Below are 12211 nucleotides of genomic sequence, written 5' to 3' on the forward strand. Positions count from 1 at the left end.
AATGTACTGAATTGGGATGACTTTTAACAGGGAAGGGTTTGTTCTAATAACGAGATTGCTTTCCTACACATGGAAGGATCTGTACAGCAGGCTGTCAAGCTGGCAGGCTATAAAAGCTATACGGCATGAATAAATTGGTGCCAGCAGCCATGGGGAAGTGGCTTCTGCCTGCACAGAGGAGGATGAAAGTGTTGCTGAGCTATTTTCTCACAGAATGGAAGGCATGGTTGCACAAAGCGGGGGGGGGGGGGGAGGGAGCTGGTGTGTTCAGAGGCTCCCATCCAGATAGGAACTACATTGCTTCCCTGTACGACTGGTACTATCCAATTCGGTTCCAAGATTTTAATTGTAAACCTGTTGCTGGTCGACACGCTGCTCTCAACAGTTTTTCTTGTGGGCGTGATGTATTTTGTGAATCTGCTCAAGGAAAGAAGTTGGCATTTGGCAGCAAATTCAGTCTTAACTTTCGTAAGCATATTTCTAACTTTTATGGCTGCAAACGTAGGCTTTAAAGGGCATTTGCAATTGCGGGTGGATTCTAAAAAGCCAGGAGGAGTTCGGGGGGGGGGGGGCCTCTCTGCCTTACTCACTGGTCCTATGAGAAGCAAAAGTAGAATAAATGGTGCAAATTGACAATTTGCATCACTTATACTAATAATTTATTATTTATACCCCACTCATCTGGCTGGGTTTCCCCAGCCACTCTGGGCGGCTTCCAACAAGATATTTAAAATACAATAAAACATCAAACATTAAAAACTTCCCTAAACAGGGCTGCCTTCAGATGTTTTCTAAAAGTCAGGTAGTTGTTTATTTCCTTGACATCTAATGGGAGGGTCTTCCACAAGGTGGGCGCCACTACTGAGAAGGCCCTCATGGTGTTGAGACCTTTGAGCCTATGCAGAATGTACAGTTACGCTGTCAACATCAGTTAGAGCATGTAGCCTGGCTTCTCATAGATCTCCCAATAGCAGCAACTGTGAACTTGAAGGCAAGTTTCAAAGATACAGGAAGCATATGTGACACAAGACCTCATAGGTCTCATGCATCACACTGCTCTCATGAGAAGATCTCCTTTGGGAGCTTTCTATATTTACAGGAGCAATGCCTAATTTAGCACGACCAAGTCTGTTGCTGTATTTCTCTTCCTTTAAGAGACCTAAAGTTCAGCTTTTCCCCTTCTGTGTGGTCTTACTGGTACCTGCGCAGAATGGCACGGTTCTTCCAACTTTCTGCTTTGCTCATGTGGCAAAAGGAATGAAATTACTAGTGGCACCAAACGGCTCGATTTCATTTTTTGTGTGTGCGGCCCTTTCTGAGCACCTGAAAGGGCTAATAGTCGAAGAGGTTTACAGTAGCCAGTGAGCCTCATGCCTCCCCATCACTGCAGTAGAGCTCAAGAACAAGAACAGGAACTACATTACAGCTTGGTTCCTTGGGGTAGTGAGGAAGTCCTCCAGGCACCTATGAGTCTCAACCAGCAAGGCTAAGGGCAAGGGACGTTGGGAGTTATAGTCACAGAGGTTCCCAATCCCTAGACAGTAACAAGGGAACAGGCCTAATAGGCCCAGAAGCCACCTTCTGGTTTACTAAAAAAAACCAAAAAACCCAGTGGTTCCATTAGCTAAATACATTCTCTAGGGCTGCAGTGTGTAGATGTGCAATTCTCTTCCCGGGGCTAGAAAGGGGTTAGTTTAATCTCCCACTTGCTAGTAAAACTGAATTACTGTGTCACGATATGATGCACATCTAAACACTGTGTCACTGACATGAAAAGTTTGGAAAGCTCTGCTCCAGAGGTTTGTGCACATGTTCCATTTACAACTCCATTTACACTGCACAACTAGGTTCAGCATTTCCGTGGAAGTTTGTGGCACAAGGACACAAGCAGAGAACAGGCATGCTGTCACGACTCCTCGTCACCAGCTTTCAGTCTGACTGTATAGGACGTCTCAGATTGGGGGTAGGTGAAATCTACTGCTCTGACAACAAGACACAATTTTAACTTATCTTTATTTATATAGTTATTTGTATAGATTCAACTGGGTGGGGAGTTTTTCCTGTCATACACACACGTTTTTGGTATCATAAATTTAAAAAAGAGAGGAAAAAAGCAATATAAATCAGTACATTCCTTGAGTGAATGGTCTGCTTGCCACAATAGGACAAAGAAAATTAGAAAAAAAGGAAAAGAAACTCGTGCATGCAAGAAAGGAGAGGGGCTGGCTTTAAAAAACGAAACAAAAACAATCCTAAAAAGGCAAGTATAAATATTGACAGAGACACAGCACAGGGTACGGCAGATCTGTGAAAATTAAGCTAATTCCACGCTCACCTCTACTACGTTTTAAAGTGCAAAGAAGCTTGGGCTTGGTTTGTTTGTTTTTCAAAATCTACATAATACAAGCAAATTATATTCCCCCGTCGTGCTTACAAAATAAAATAAATCTAAGAGATATACATTATACACAGTCCTGTAGAAGACGCCTACATCTACTCTGTAGCACCAAGAATTGATATGCAAGTAATTAAAAACGCAAGAGCAGTGGTAGTTATTTGTTTTTGTTTGTTTGCCATCAGATTTCTGGCCCTTTAATAAAAGTTCAGCAGATAAGCCCCTCCCCTTGCTGTAGCAGTGGCGTTTTCCTTCCTCCGCCTGCCACAAGCTCCATCAATTTGGCATTGGACTAAGAAAAAAGGACATGATGACAACAGAGACAGAAAAGGAGACAGAGAAAGCGCACGCAGCAGGGAAGGAAGGGGGACGCAACAAGTGTTCCACACGGGGGGTCAAGGGCAAGGAAGTAGAGACTTGTGGGTCACGCAATCATACACACACAGAACTAGCTTGGTCTGTTGCACTGCAAAGGTGGAGGCACACCAGTTGCTTTTTGTGCTGCTCCCGAGCCACAGCCCTCTGTCTGCACTGGTGTGCCAAGGGGGGGGCAGGGGGAGTGTTGGGGAGGCAGGGATGTCAACGCAACAGTTTGTGGAGTCAGTCCTCTGGTGCAGACAGGCGCTCAGTAGCCAAAGGTCTCCTGCGAGGCGTAGACCATGTAGAGGAAGCCGTCTTCGTCCTTCTCTTGCTCATAGATCTCAGAGATAGGGGTGGAAACGCTCACCATGCTGTGCTGGTTCACCAACAGGAAGAAGGCCTGGGTGGGATTCAGCTGCAGCCGGCGACTGGTGGAGAGGGGCAGAAGGAAGTTCAGGATTAATCAATTTATTCCATTTCTGTGCCGCCCTTCGCCTGAGGGTCACAGGGCAGTTTACAGTAGAACAACACAAAAACACACAAACCAAAATAATAACATACCCGAGCACACAGTTACAGGGCCATAGGTTGTTTACCGTATTTTTCGCCCTATAGGACACACCGGCCCATAGGACGTACCTAATTTTTTTGGGGGGGGGAATAAAGGGGGGGAATTTATTTTTTTCCCCCAGGCGCAGGGCTGGGACGGGGGAAGCCCGAGCTTTCCCCGACCCCAGAACATGCAGCTCTCCGCAAGCCGTGGGAGCCCAGCGCCGGGCTAGCAGACAGACCTGCACAGTGGAATCCAATTCACTTATTTGTTCAGACCCAAAGATGCCACAAATAGCTCAAAAGAGAGAGATGGCATCTTTTGGTGGCAAACCTGGTCGGCATCTGGAGTGCCTACAGATCTGATGATGGTCTAGATTCAGGGAAATATCCTTTCTGCCTCCCCCAAGCAGCAGCACTACCTGCTGTGCCTTCAGCTCATTAAGTCAGTGAATGATGAGAAGCCATGCTGCACCCTTTGCAGCTGCCTCATCACCCTTCTAATTCATAGAAGAGGACTGCCCTATCCCCATGTCCTACTTTAGGAAGCTAGTTAGAAGGACAAGGAAGGGCAAGCTGTTCCCATGCCAAAAAAATAACCCTTGATTTGCACTGTCAGGAGCAGATCACAGCTGGCTGCTTTGAGGCCTTTCACTTACCGGATTATTTTTACCAATTCACTCATGTTGACATGGTCAGGGACTAGGAATTTGGTCTTATCCAGCACAGGCAGCTGCTTCTCCCCCTTGTATCTTTCAATAATGACCTGATGAGAGAGAAATGGGCGCAGTCAGGTTTCCTCTTATCCAGATCTATCACAGCAGCCCTTAAGGAGACATCCTTTCAAACAGCAAACAAACCCAAGGATGTGAAGATAATTAAAAATCAAGAACCAAACCACATCAAAGCTTTTCCCAATTGGCACCTTGAAGTCAGGAGTGGCTTCTGTCTGGTTTTACAAGAACCCCTTTTGAAAGCTGTACTGTAATCAACAAATTGAATGCTGACTCCACATTCGGTCTTGCTCCTCTCTCCTTCAGATTGCTTGCGCCCACCTTCTTAAAACTTATTTTAAATGATAGCCTGAACATTCAGTCATTAGTATGTTTGTTCCATATCTTATTTGTAAAAGCAGACAAATGAAAAGTTAAAAAGAAAATGATTTCCATGATCTTGAACAAAAGCCAGCATTTTTTTTAAAAAAGTGTTTTATTGGCTCGTTCACTGCTCAAATTATATGTGCCTGTCCACAGCCTTAGCATCAGTGAGAATTCAGTAGGCCCACATCCCCTTTGGTGTTGTGTACAACACAAAATGTATGCCAGTGCTCACAAACAGGAGAATCTTCTGAATCAATAAAGGCAACAAGATGGTGCAACAGCCACTCGGCAGTGAAACACAGAGATGGCACAGCTCTGTGGCATGATGATGGTGGTGGTGGTGGCAAATAGTTTATTTATTTATTTATTTATACATACATACATACATACCCCTGCCCATCTGGCTGGGTTTCCCCAGCCACTCTGGGCGGCTTCCAACAAAATATTAAAATACAATAGTCCTTCAGATATTAAAAGCTTCCCTAAAGCTTTTGATGATGACATGGAAGGACCACCAAGTTGATATTTAAAAGGCAAATGTGAAGGCGCTGGCAGAAAGCAGCCACCTCAGATCTGCTGAGTCTCCATCTTTTCCCCTCCCAAATCTCAGATTTTGAAATGCGCCCACTGGTTCAACCCCTGGACAGAAGCAATCCTTTTAAGCATCAATATTTGCTAGTGTCACAAACTCAAAGCCACACAACTGCCATTTTTTAAAAATACAGTGGTACCTTGGGTTAAAGATGCTTCAGGTTACAGACTCCGCTAACCCAGAAATAGTACCTCGGGTTAAGAACTTTGCTTCAGGATGAAAACAGAAATCACACAGCAGTGGCGTGGCATTAGCAGGAGGCCCCATCAGCTAAAGTGGTACTTCAGATTGAGAACAGCTGCAGGTTAAGAACGGACCTCCGGAACGAATTAAGTTCTTAACCTGAAGTACCACTGTACTATGAAATAAAAGGTATCCCTGATGGGGCTTTACAGAGGGGCAGGGCTGCTTCATTCACAGACCTGCCATGCATGGAAGCCAAAGCAAAAGATGGAGGGGCAAGCAGACCACAATGCCGGCCTGGAGCTGGCACAGCAAATAGGCACAGATTGGGCTCAATACCATTTAACAGCAGCAGCGGGGCTGGCTTCAGAACTAACAGATCCTGCCCTTTCTCTGGAAAGTCCTGATTTGGAGGGTTTTGCTGGCTGCCACTGGCATGGATCCCACCAGCTGCCCTTCTGCTCACTCTGCAGGTGAGGGATGGATGCCGCTCACTCCATCACCACCCCAGTGCAACGGGGCTTGGATTGTCCTTGGAGGGATAAACCAGATAGCTGGGCAAGATGAAGTTAACAGTGGACACTTAGGTGCCCTTGGCATGCTCATAATAAAGGCAGACCTGAGTGCCCATCTTTCAAGGGCCATTTCTAGCTACTGGCAATAGTGGTAGACTGCCTTTGTAGGCCTGTTAGTTAATAGCCACTGAAAGACTTTTCTCTGTGAATTGATCTAATTTGCTCCTTTGCAGGGTAAAGCCATCTGTAAGAACAGCCACCACAACATCCTGGAGCTGTGCAACCCTGTTAATTGCATGCAATTTTGAAAAGAAAAGTTTTCTTTTATCTGCCCGGAACCTGCTGCCAATCACTTTTGCTGGATAATTCTACGCCATGAGACCGGTTTTAGTGTACGGAGTGACATTTTCGTCTAGTCAGCTCTAGACAAAAGCAATTGTGGGCCAGAGAAAGGGAACAACTGCCAGGCAATGTGGGAATCACATCTGCTCTGCGTATCTTGGGATATGAATTATTCAACCACTGTGCCTGTACATGAAGTGTGTCTCTTATTAGATAGGAAGCAGCCAGAGAATAGGCCAAAGAGTAAATGCAAGCAGGCAGTGTGCACTGTACCCAGCACAGAGTGGTAGTCACAAACAGAGGCTTTAGCAGACATGCAGTAGTGGTTGTAATATTGGCTTCCTACTGAATCAGTTGTAGAGCACATGCAATGCATGCAGAATGTGCCAGGTTCCATGACAATTTCCAGGCAAGACAGGGAAAGACGAAACCCACTGGCAGTCAGAGTGGGCAACAGTGACAATGCTAAATGGGTCAGTGGTCTGACTCTATATGAAGCAGCTTCTGACCCAGAGGCATCTACTCACTGAAGGTACCAGTCTCAGTCTGCTTATCTAGGAAGGCACATGGCTGCAGACTTGCCCCAGAAGTAGAAAAGCGTGGCATCTGCACTCAACTCATGGACATCAGGGCAAGAGTGGTGTCTGGGCAGGCCCTGTGGCGTTGCCCTGCTCCTGCTCCCGTGTATGTGTGAGAGTCCTCTATGTAAATAACACGTGAAGAGGAGTAGAATGTGAAACAAAGGATGATAACCATGTCAGAATGATGGTGGGGTTGTGGAGTCAACATGTTCTATTTATCTTATGTTAAGAAAAAGCTCGGGCCTCCAATTGACAGCTAGAGTATCAGAGAAAAGGGGTTAAGCCTAACTGTTCCTTGGATATACTAGCTTTTCCCATGCAGAAGAGTACTCAATCATTATATACCCTATATATACACACACACACACACACCTAAAAAGCTTTTATCCAAACTGAAAGCATAGTTCAACTCTAAGCAGTAAGTGGATTTTGTTTTTCACCTACATGTACGGTATACGCCAGTGTACTGGAAGAAGCAAGGATCACAAGTGTCAAAGCAATGATTCTTCAACATCAACTTCATTGGACTGGTCATGTTGTGCAGATCCCTGATTATCGTCTTCCACAGCATCTACTCTATTCCAAACTTAAAAATGGAAAGCGTAATGCTGGTGGTCAACAAAAGAGGTTTAGAGACTCTCTCAAGGCAAATCTTTAAAAATGTAGTATAAACACCGACTGGCCTGCGAGCACTCCAATCGCAAAACAGCCTTTACCAAAGGGGTCATGGACTTTGAAGACACTCGGACTCAGGATGAAAGGGAGAAGAGGAAGGCATGTTTGGCAAACCCTCACCGTGATCAACTCCCGCCTGGAAACCTACGTCCCCACTGTGGAAGGACATGTGGATCCAGAATTGGCCTCCACAGTCTGTGGCCTGTTGGCTTTGCTAATAAAGTTCTGATTCTGGCCTCCACAGTCACTTACGGACTCAAATGTTAAGACTGTGTTCATGGAAGATAATCTTACTCAGCTACGAGTGATCACCAAAGAAGAAGATTATGCATCCATCATACATATACAGTCATACCTTGGGTTGAAGTAGCTTCAGGGTGAATATTTTTGGGTTGCGCTCTGTGGCGACCCGGAAGTAATGGAGTGCGTTATTTCTGGGTTTCACCACTCACGCATGCGCAGACACTCAAAATGACGTCACACACATGCGTGGAAGCAGTGAATTGCGACCCGCATACGCACAGACGCGAGTTGCGTTTGCTTCAGGATGCGAACGGGCCTCTGGAACAGATCCCGTTCGCATCCAGAGGTACCACTGTAAATATATGTGCATTTGTATGTATGTGAGATACATATGTGTATATCCTCCTGCCTCTCATAACCAAATAAACTGCTCGCTAATCTTGTTATTCTCACAGTCCCTACTAGCATATTCTTGTGATCACTGAAATCTAATGTGCCAACCCTGCCTGCATTTATCTATTTACAAACTGAGCTGAGCAGAACCTGCTGCCATGAGTATGCCCCCCGCCCCACCACAAAAGAAATGTCTTCTGAGGTTTCTGACAATCCTCTGGAGCAGATGTGGAAGGGGTTCATGTGGAAAGTACCACTGTGCAGGCAGCAGTCCTTGTGCTAAATACAACCCAGTATGCATCTGAATGAATACCAGTTACTGGGGGACATTAATGGCACAGGGTGGGTGTTGCTGCATTCATGTGGGCTTCCCAGAGGCATCTGGTTTTTGTTTCATCAACCCCTTTTGGGGAATTAATTTGATTCAGTGTTGGCCATATGTTCCGTATTTTATGATGTTTTGATGCTTGTATAGTACACTTCCATGGTATTTTTCTCAGGCGTTGGCAGCTTACAAATACTCGTATAAATAAATAAAAATCTGGCTGGTTAATATTAGAGAAGAATGCTAGATTGGATGGGCCTCTGGTCTGCTCCAGCTTCTTAACATCATTTCATTTACAGACCCGAGAAGCTATATAGGTACCTAATGGGGAAGGCCCTGATCCCCAATTACTGATGTGTGGGAATGGTTTGGTTTGCTCGCTAGTTAGGAAAAGGAACTCTGCACATCCTCAGTAGTTCCGCTGCTTCACTAGATGACCCTCACGGTCCCTTCCACCTCTACGATTCTATAGATGCTCATGGGCTGGGCCCCAAAACTGAAAACAGGTTCTGGGGCTGAGTTCCAGCTGAATGCTGATCCACCCTCATTCACTCCCTACTTTCAGTCCAGATTTTATTTTTATCTCTCCTTCTAGGAACAGAAGTGCTACTTCAACAGAAAAATGTCTGAAGCCTTTTTTACAGATAATAAATGAAGTTATTGTGCAAATGCATGATTGTTTGCAAAAAAAGGGGGGAGGGTGTCCTAGTGTAAGAATTGGCCTTAAAAGATCAGGCCAAGGTCCATCTGGCCCAGACGTCCATCTGAACCACTGCCAACCAGCTGCCTTTGGGAAGAGCCAAGAAGCAAGGCATTCAAATACTTGTTCAGGGCACTGAATCACGTCTGTTCAATGTCTCCTTGCCATGCAGTTATTAAAAAGCATAGTGAATAATCACCTTCAATCAGAGCCTTTTAGGATACAATGGATGTTGCCCCTCTGCCCCTTGCAAGGGGCCTTCCAGATGGAAGCTTATTGTAGATTTGGTGTGGCTCATGCCTGCAAAAAAATTTTTTCCCCAGCATCCACACAATGATACCACTGTCAAAATGCCAACCCATACTTTTAAAGTATTTAAGCCAGATTTTCCTTCCCTGCAGAAAATCTATTAAGTAAAAGCTACCCATTATGTATCTGCGGTATGGAAGCTCATTTTTTCCTTCTGTCTCTCTCCCCCCCTCCCCATATATATATATATATATTGGTAGCTCATTTGGGGGGGGGGTGTATGTGTTGCCAGTCTGATAGGTGGCCTCTACTGCCACAGCCCTACTTACATTTGCTCCCTGAGTGAGTACAACCCAGCCATTTTATTTCCAGCAGCCCAAAAGACACTAGAATGCCTAATTCCATCAACTGTTGCATAATGAGGGCATGTTTGAATTTCAATGACCTATTCTCTCAAGATCTCAACATGTGGGGGATAATTTTGGGGACTTTAATTATGGTATATAAACCAGGCTTTTATAACAACAACAACAACAACAACAAGCAACAACAACAACAACAACAACATAGTGCCTTTGCACAAGGCCTCTTCATCACTCTTGCACAAACCTTAACCGGGAAACTATCAGTTCTCAAACTTAATCCATTCTGGGAGTCCGTTCAACTCCCGAAATGTTTCGAAAACCAAGGCACAGCTTCCAATTGGCTGCAAGAGCTTTCTGCACTCAAGCGGACTCCATGTTGAACATTCGGCTTCCGAAAAACGTTTACAAACTGGAACGCTTACTTCCGGGTTTGCAGCATTTGGGAACCGATTTGTTCGGCAACTAAGCCGTTCGGGAACCAAGATGCCACTGTTTTGTGAAATGTGATAACTGAGGCTAGTAACATTTGCTTTTGCACTTGGGTGCACTATTTAGGATTTTCATTTTAAAGGTGTGCATGTACACAGAGAGATACAGAAACACCTGCGTGCGTGTCCCCAGACTGAAAAAGGGTAGTGAAGGATAGAGTGAGAGTGACGGAAGGGGTGGCACACATCTGCCTGCACAGATGGTGCTAAAGTGCCTAGCTACTGTCAACCTTCTGAGTTTAGGAAATCCTTATGTTCTACTATTAGACAAATGGAAGATGACAAGAGCACAGCATAAGCATTGCTGGCTTCAATAGCTTCCTCTCTGGATCCTCACCATTCATCTTTCTCTCTGCTAAAGTCCTTACCGGTGTCTAATGGCAACAGTAGGAGATAAGAGGCATCCTTTTAATTACCAATCCCACCCACCACCCTCACAGGAGGAAATCATTCCTACTGCAATGAGAGTAGGCAGAGGAGGAGCCCTTGCTGTTTCTTCTGCTGCTGTCTACAGCTTGGAGATTACAGTGACAGCTGATGACATTCAGAGATTTATGGCAAGACTCTGTTTCTGCACCTGTGGGCTGAGAGGCACCCAGGAGAAGTGAATGGGAGACTGCTTACTACAGCAAATGTGCTACTCGCTTAGCTCTAACAGCATCCTGGGTGCCCTAAGGGATACAGAGGTGACACAACTCCAGGCTTATTTATCTACAATCTAAGCAGTGCAGGCAGGACAAAAAATGAAGGATGGAGAGGACTTTGGTGGGGGAACAGAGAATAAGGAGATGTTGCTTTCTCTCTCAAAATTCTAGAGCCCAGGGTCATCCAATGAAACTGAATAGAGGGAAAATCAAGACAGTCTATTAGGCTGAGGGCGGCATGATATTAAGGTAGGAAAGGGAGTTTTTTATATACAGTGGTACCTCGGGTTACAGATGCTTCAGGTTACAGACTCCGCTAACTCAGAAATAGTACCTTGCGTTAAAAACTTTGCTTCAGGATGAGAACAGAAATCGTGTGGCGGCATCACAGCGGCAGTGGGAGGCCCCATTAGCTAAAGTGGTACCTCAGGTTAAGAACAGTTTCAGGTTCAGAACGGACCTCCAGAACAAATTACTGTATTTTTCGCCCTATAGGACGCACCGGCCCATAGGACGCACCTAGATTGGGGGGGGGGGGAATAAAGGGGGGAAATTACCCCCCCAGCCCGAGCTTCCCCCTCCCCCAGCCCCCAGAACGGGACCCAGAGCGGTGCCGAAGCTGCGTGCAGCTTTGGCATCGCTCTGGGAGCTTGCGGGGCTGGGGGAGGGGGAAGCCCTCCGCCAGCCTCCAAACCAAGTCGGGAGACAGCGGGATGGTGTGCTGAGCCTCCCCGTTGTCCCCCGAGTTTGCGGAGCTGGCGACGGGGAGGAGCAGGCTTCTCCCCCCCCCCCCCCGCCAGCCTTCTAACAAAGTTGAGGGACAGCGGCGTTCCGCCTCCCCGCTGTCCCCCGAGCTTGTGGGGCTGGCGGTGGGGCTCTCCTGAAGCCTGCATTCGCCCCATAGGACGCACACACATTTCCCCTTCATTTTTGGAGGGGAAAAAGTGTGTCCTATAGGGCGAAAAATACGGTAAGTTCTTAACCCGAGGTACCACTGTATATAGAGAATGCGGTTGTCTGCATTCTTAAGGAAGAGCATGGATTAAGACGGGAGTGGGGGAAGGGAGACAATAAATGAGGTATAGAGTCGGACAAGAAAGAATGTGAACCTTATGCAAAAGCTCCAGAAAAAAATAGTTTAGGGTCTCTGAGTCTTCATGCATGAAAACTTGAAACGTGCTAACATCACAGTGCAGCAACAGAGCAGCACTGATGACATGCACACACAGACTGAGTGTGCACCTATGGAAAGTTGTCAGTTGAAAGCAACCTTAGGAATAAGTGCAGAAAAAAGAAGAAGCTGAAGGTGAGAGAGAGAGAGAGAGAGAGAGAGAGAGAGAGAGAAGCAGAACTGAACAATGACACAGAAGTGTGGAGTGGCAAGCGATGGGCAATAGATAAGGATTATGCGTTCTGCTTTCAAACACATTCAGGTTAAGAGTATGGCATGACTGAGATGGCTAGGATGAAATTTCAGAGCCAGCTAGAGATACTGTATTGAGCAGAGGAGGT

The 12211-nt window shown here is 46.0% G+C and overlaps 1 protein-coding gene across 1 annotated transcript in view; it reads right to left on the reverse strand.

The window, feature by feature from the left end:
- Nucleotides 1-1996: 1996 nt before the first annotated feature.
- The window catches only part of MAP1LC3A (microtubule associated protein 1 light chain 3 alpha), a 37835-nt gene continuing 27620 nt past the window's right edge, over nt 1997-12211 (reverse strand). Inside the window, exons 3-4 of the mRNA XM_081196810.1 lie at nt 3964-4070; nt 1997-3183 (exon numbers count right to left, since the gene is read on the reverse strand). Coding sequence (XP_081052936.1) covers nt 3021-3183; nt 3964-4070 — 270 coding nt within the window. The 3' untranslated portion in view covers nt 1997-3020. The remainder of the gene's footprint in view (nt 3184-3963; nt 4071-12211) is intronic.

This window comes from Podarcis bocagei (genome assembly GCF_964188305.1).
Source record: "Podarcis bocagei genome assembly, chromosome: 5".
In the NCBI taxonomy this organism is placed as follows: Eukaryota; Metazoa; Chordata; class Lepidosauria; order Squamata; family Lacertidae; genus Podarcis; species Podarcis bocagei.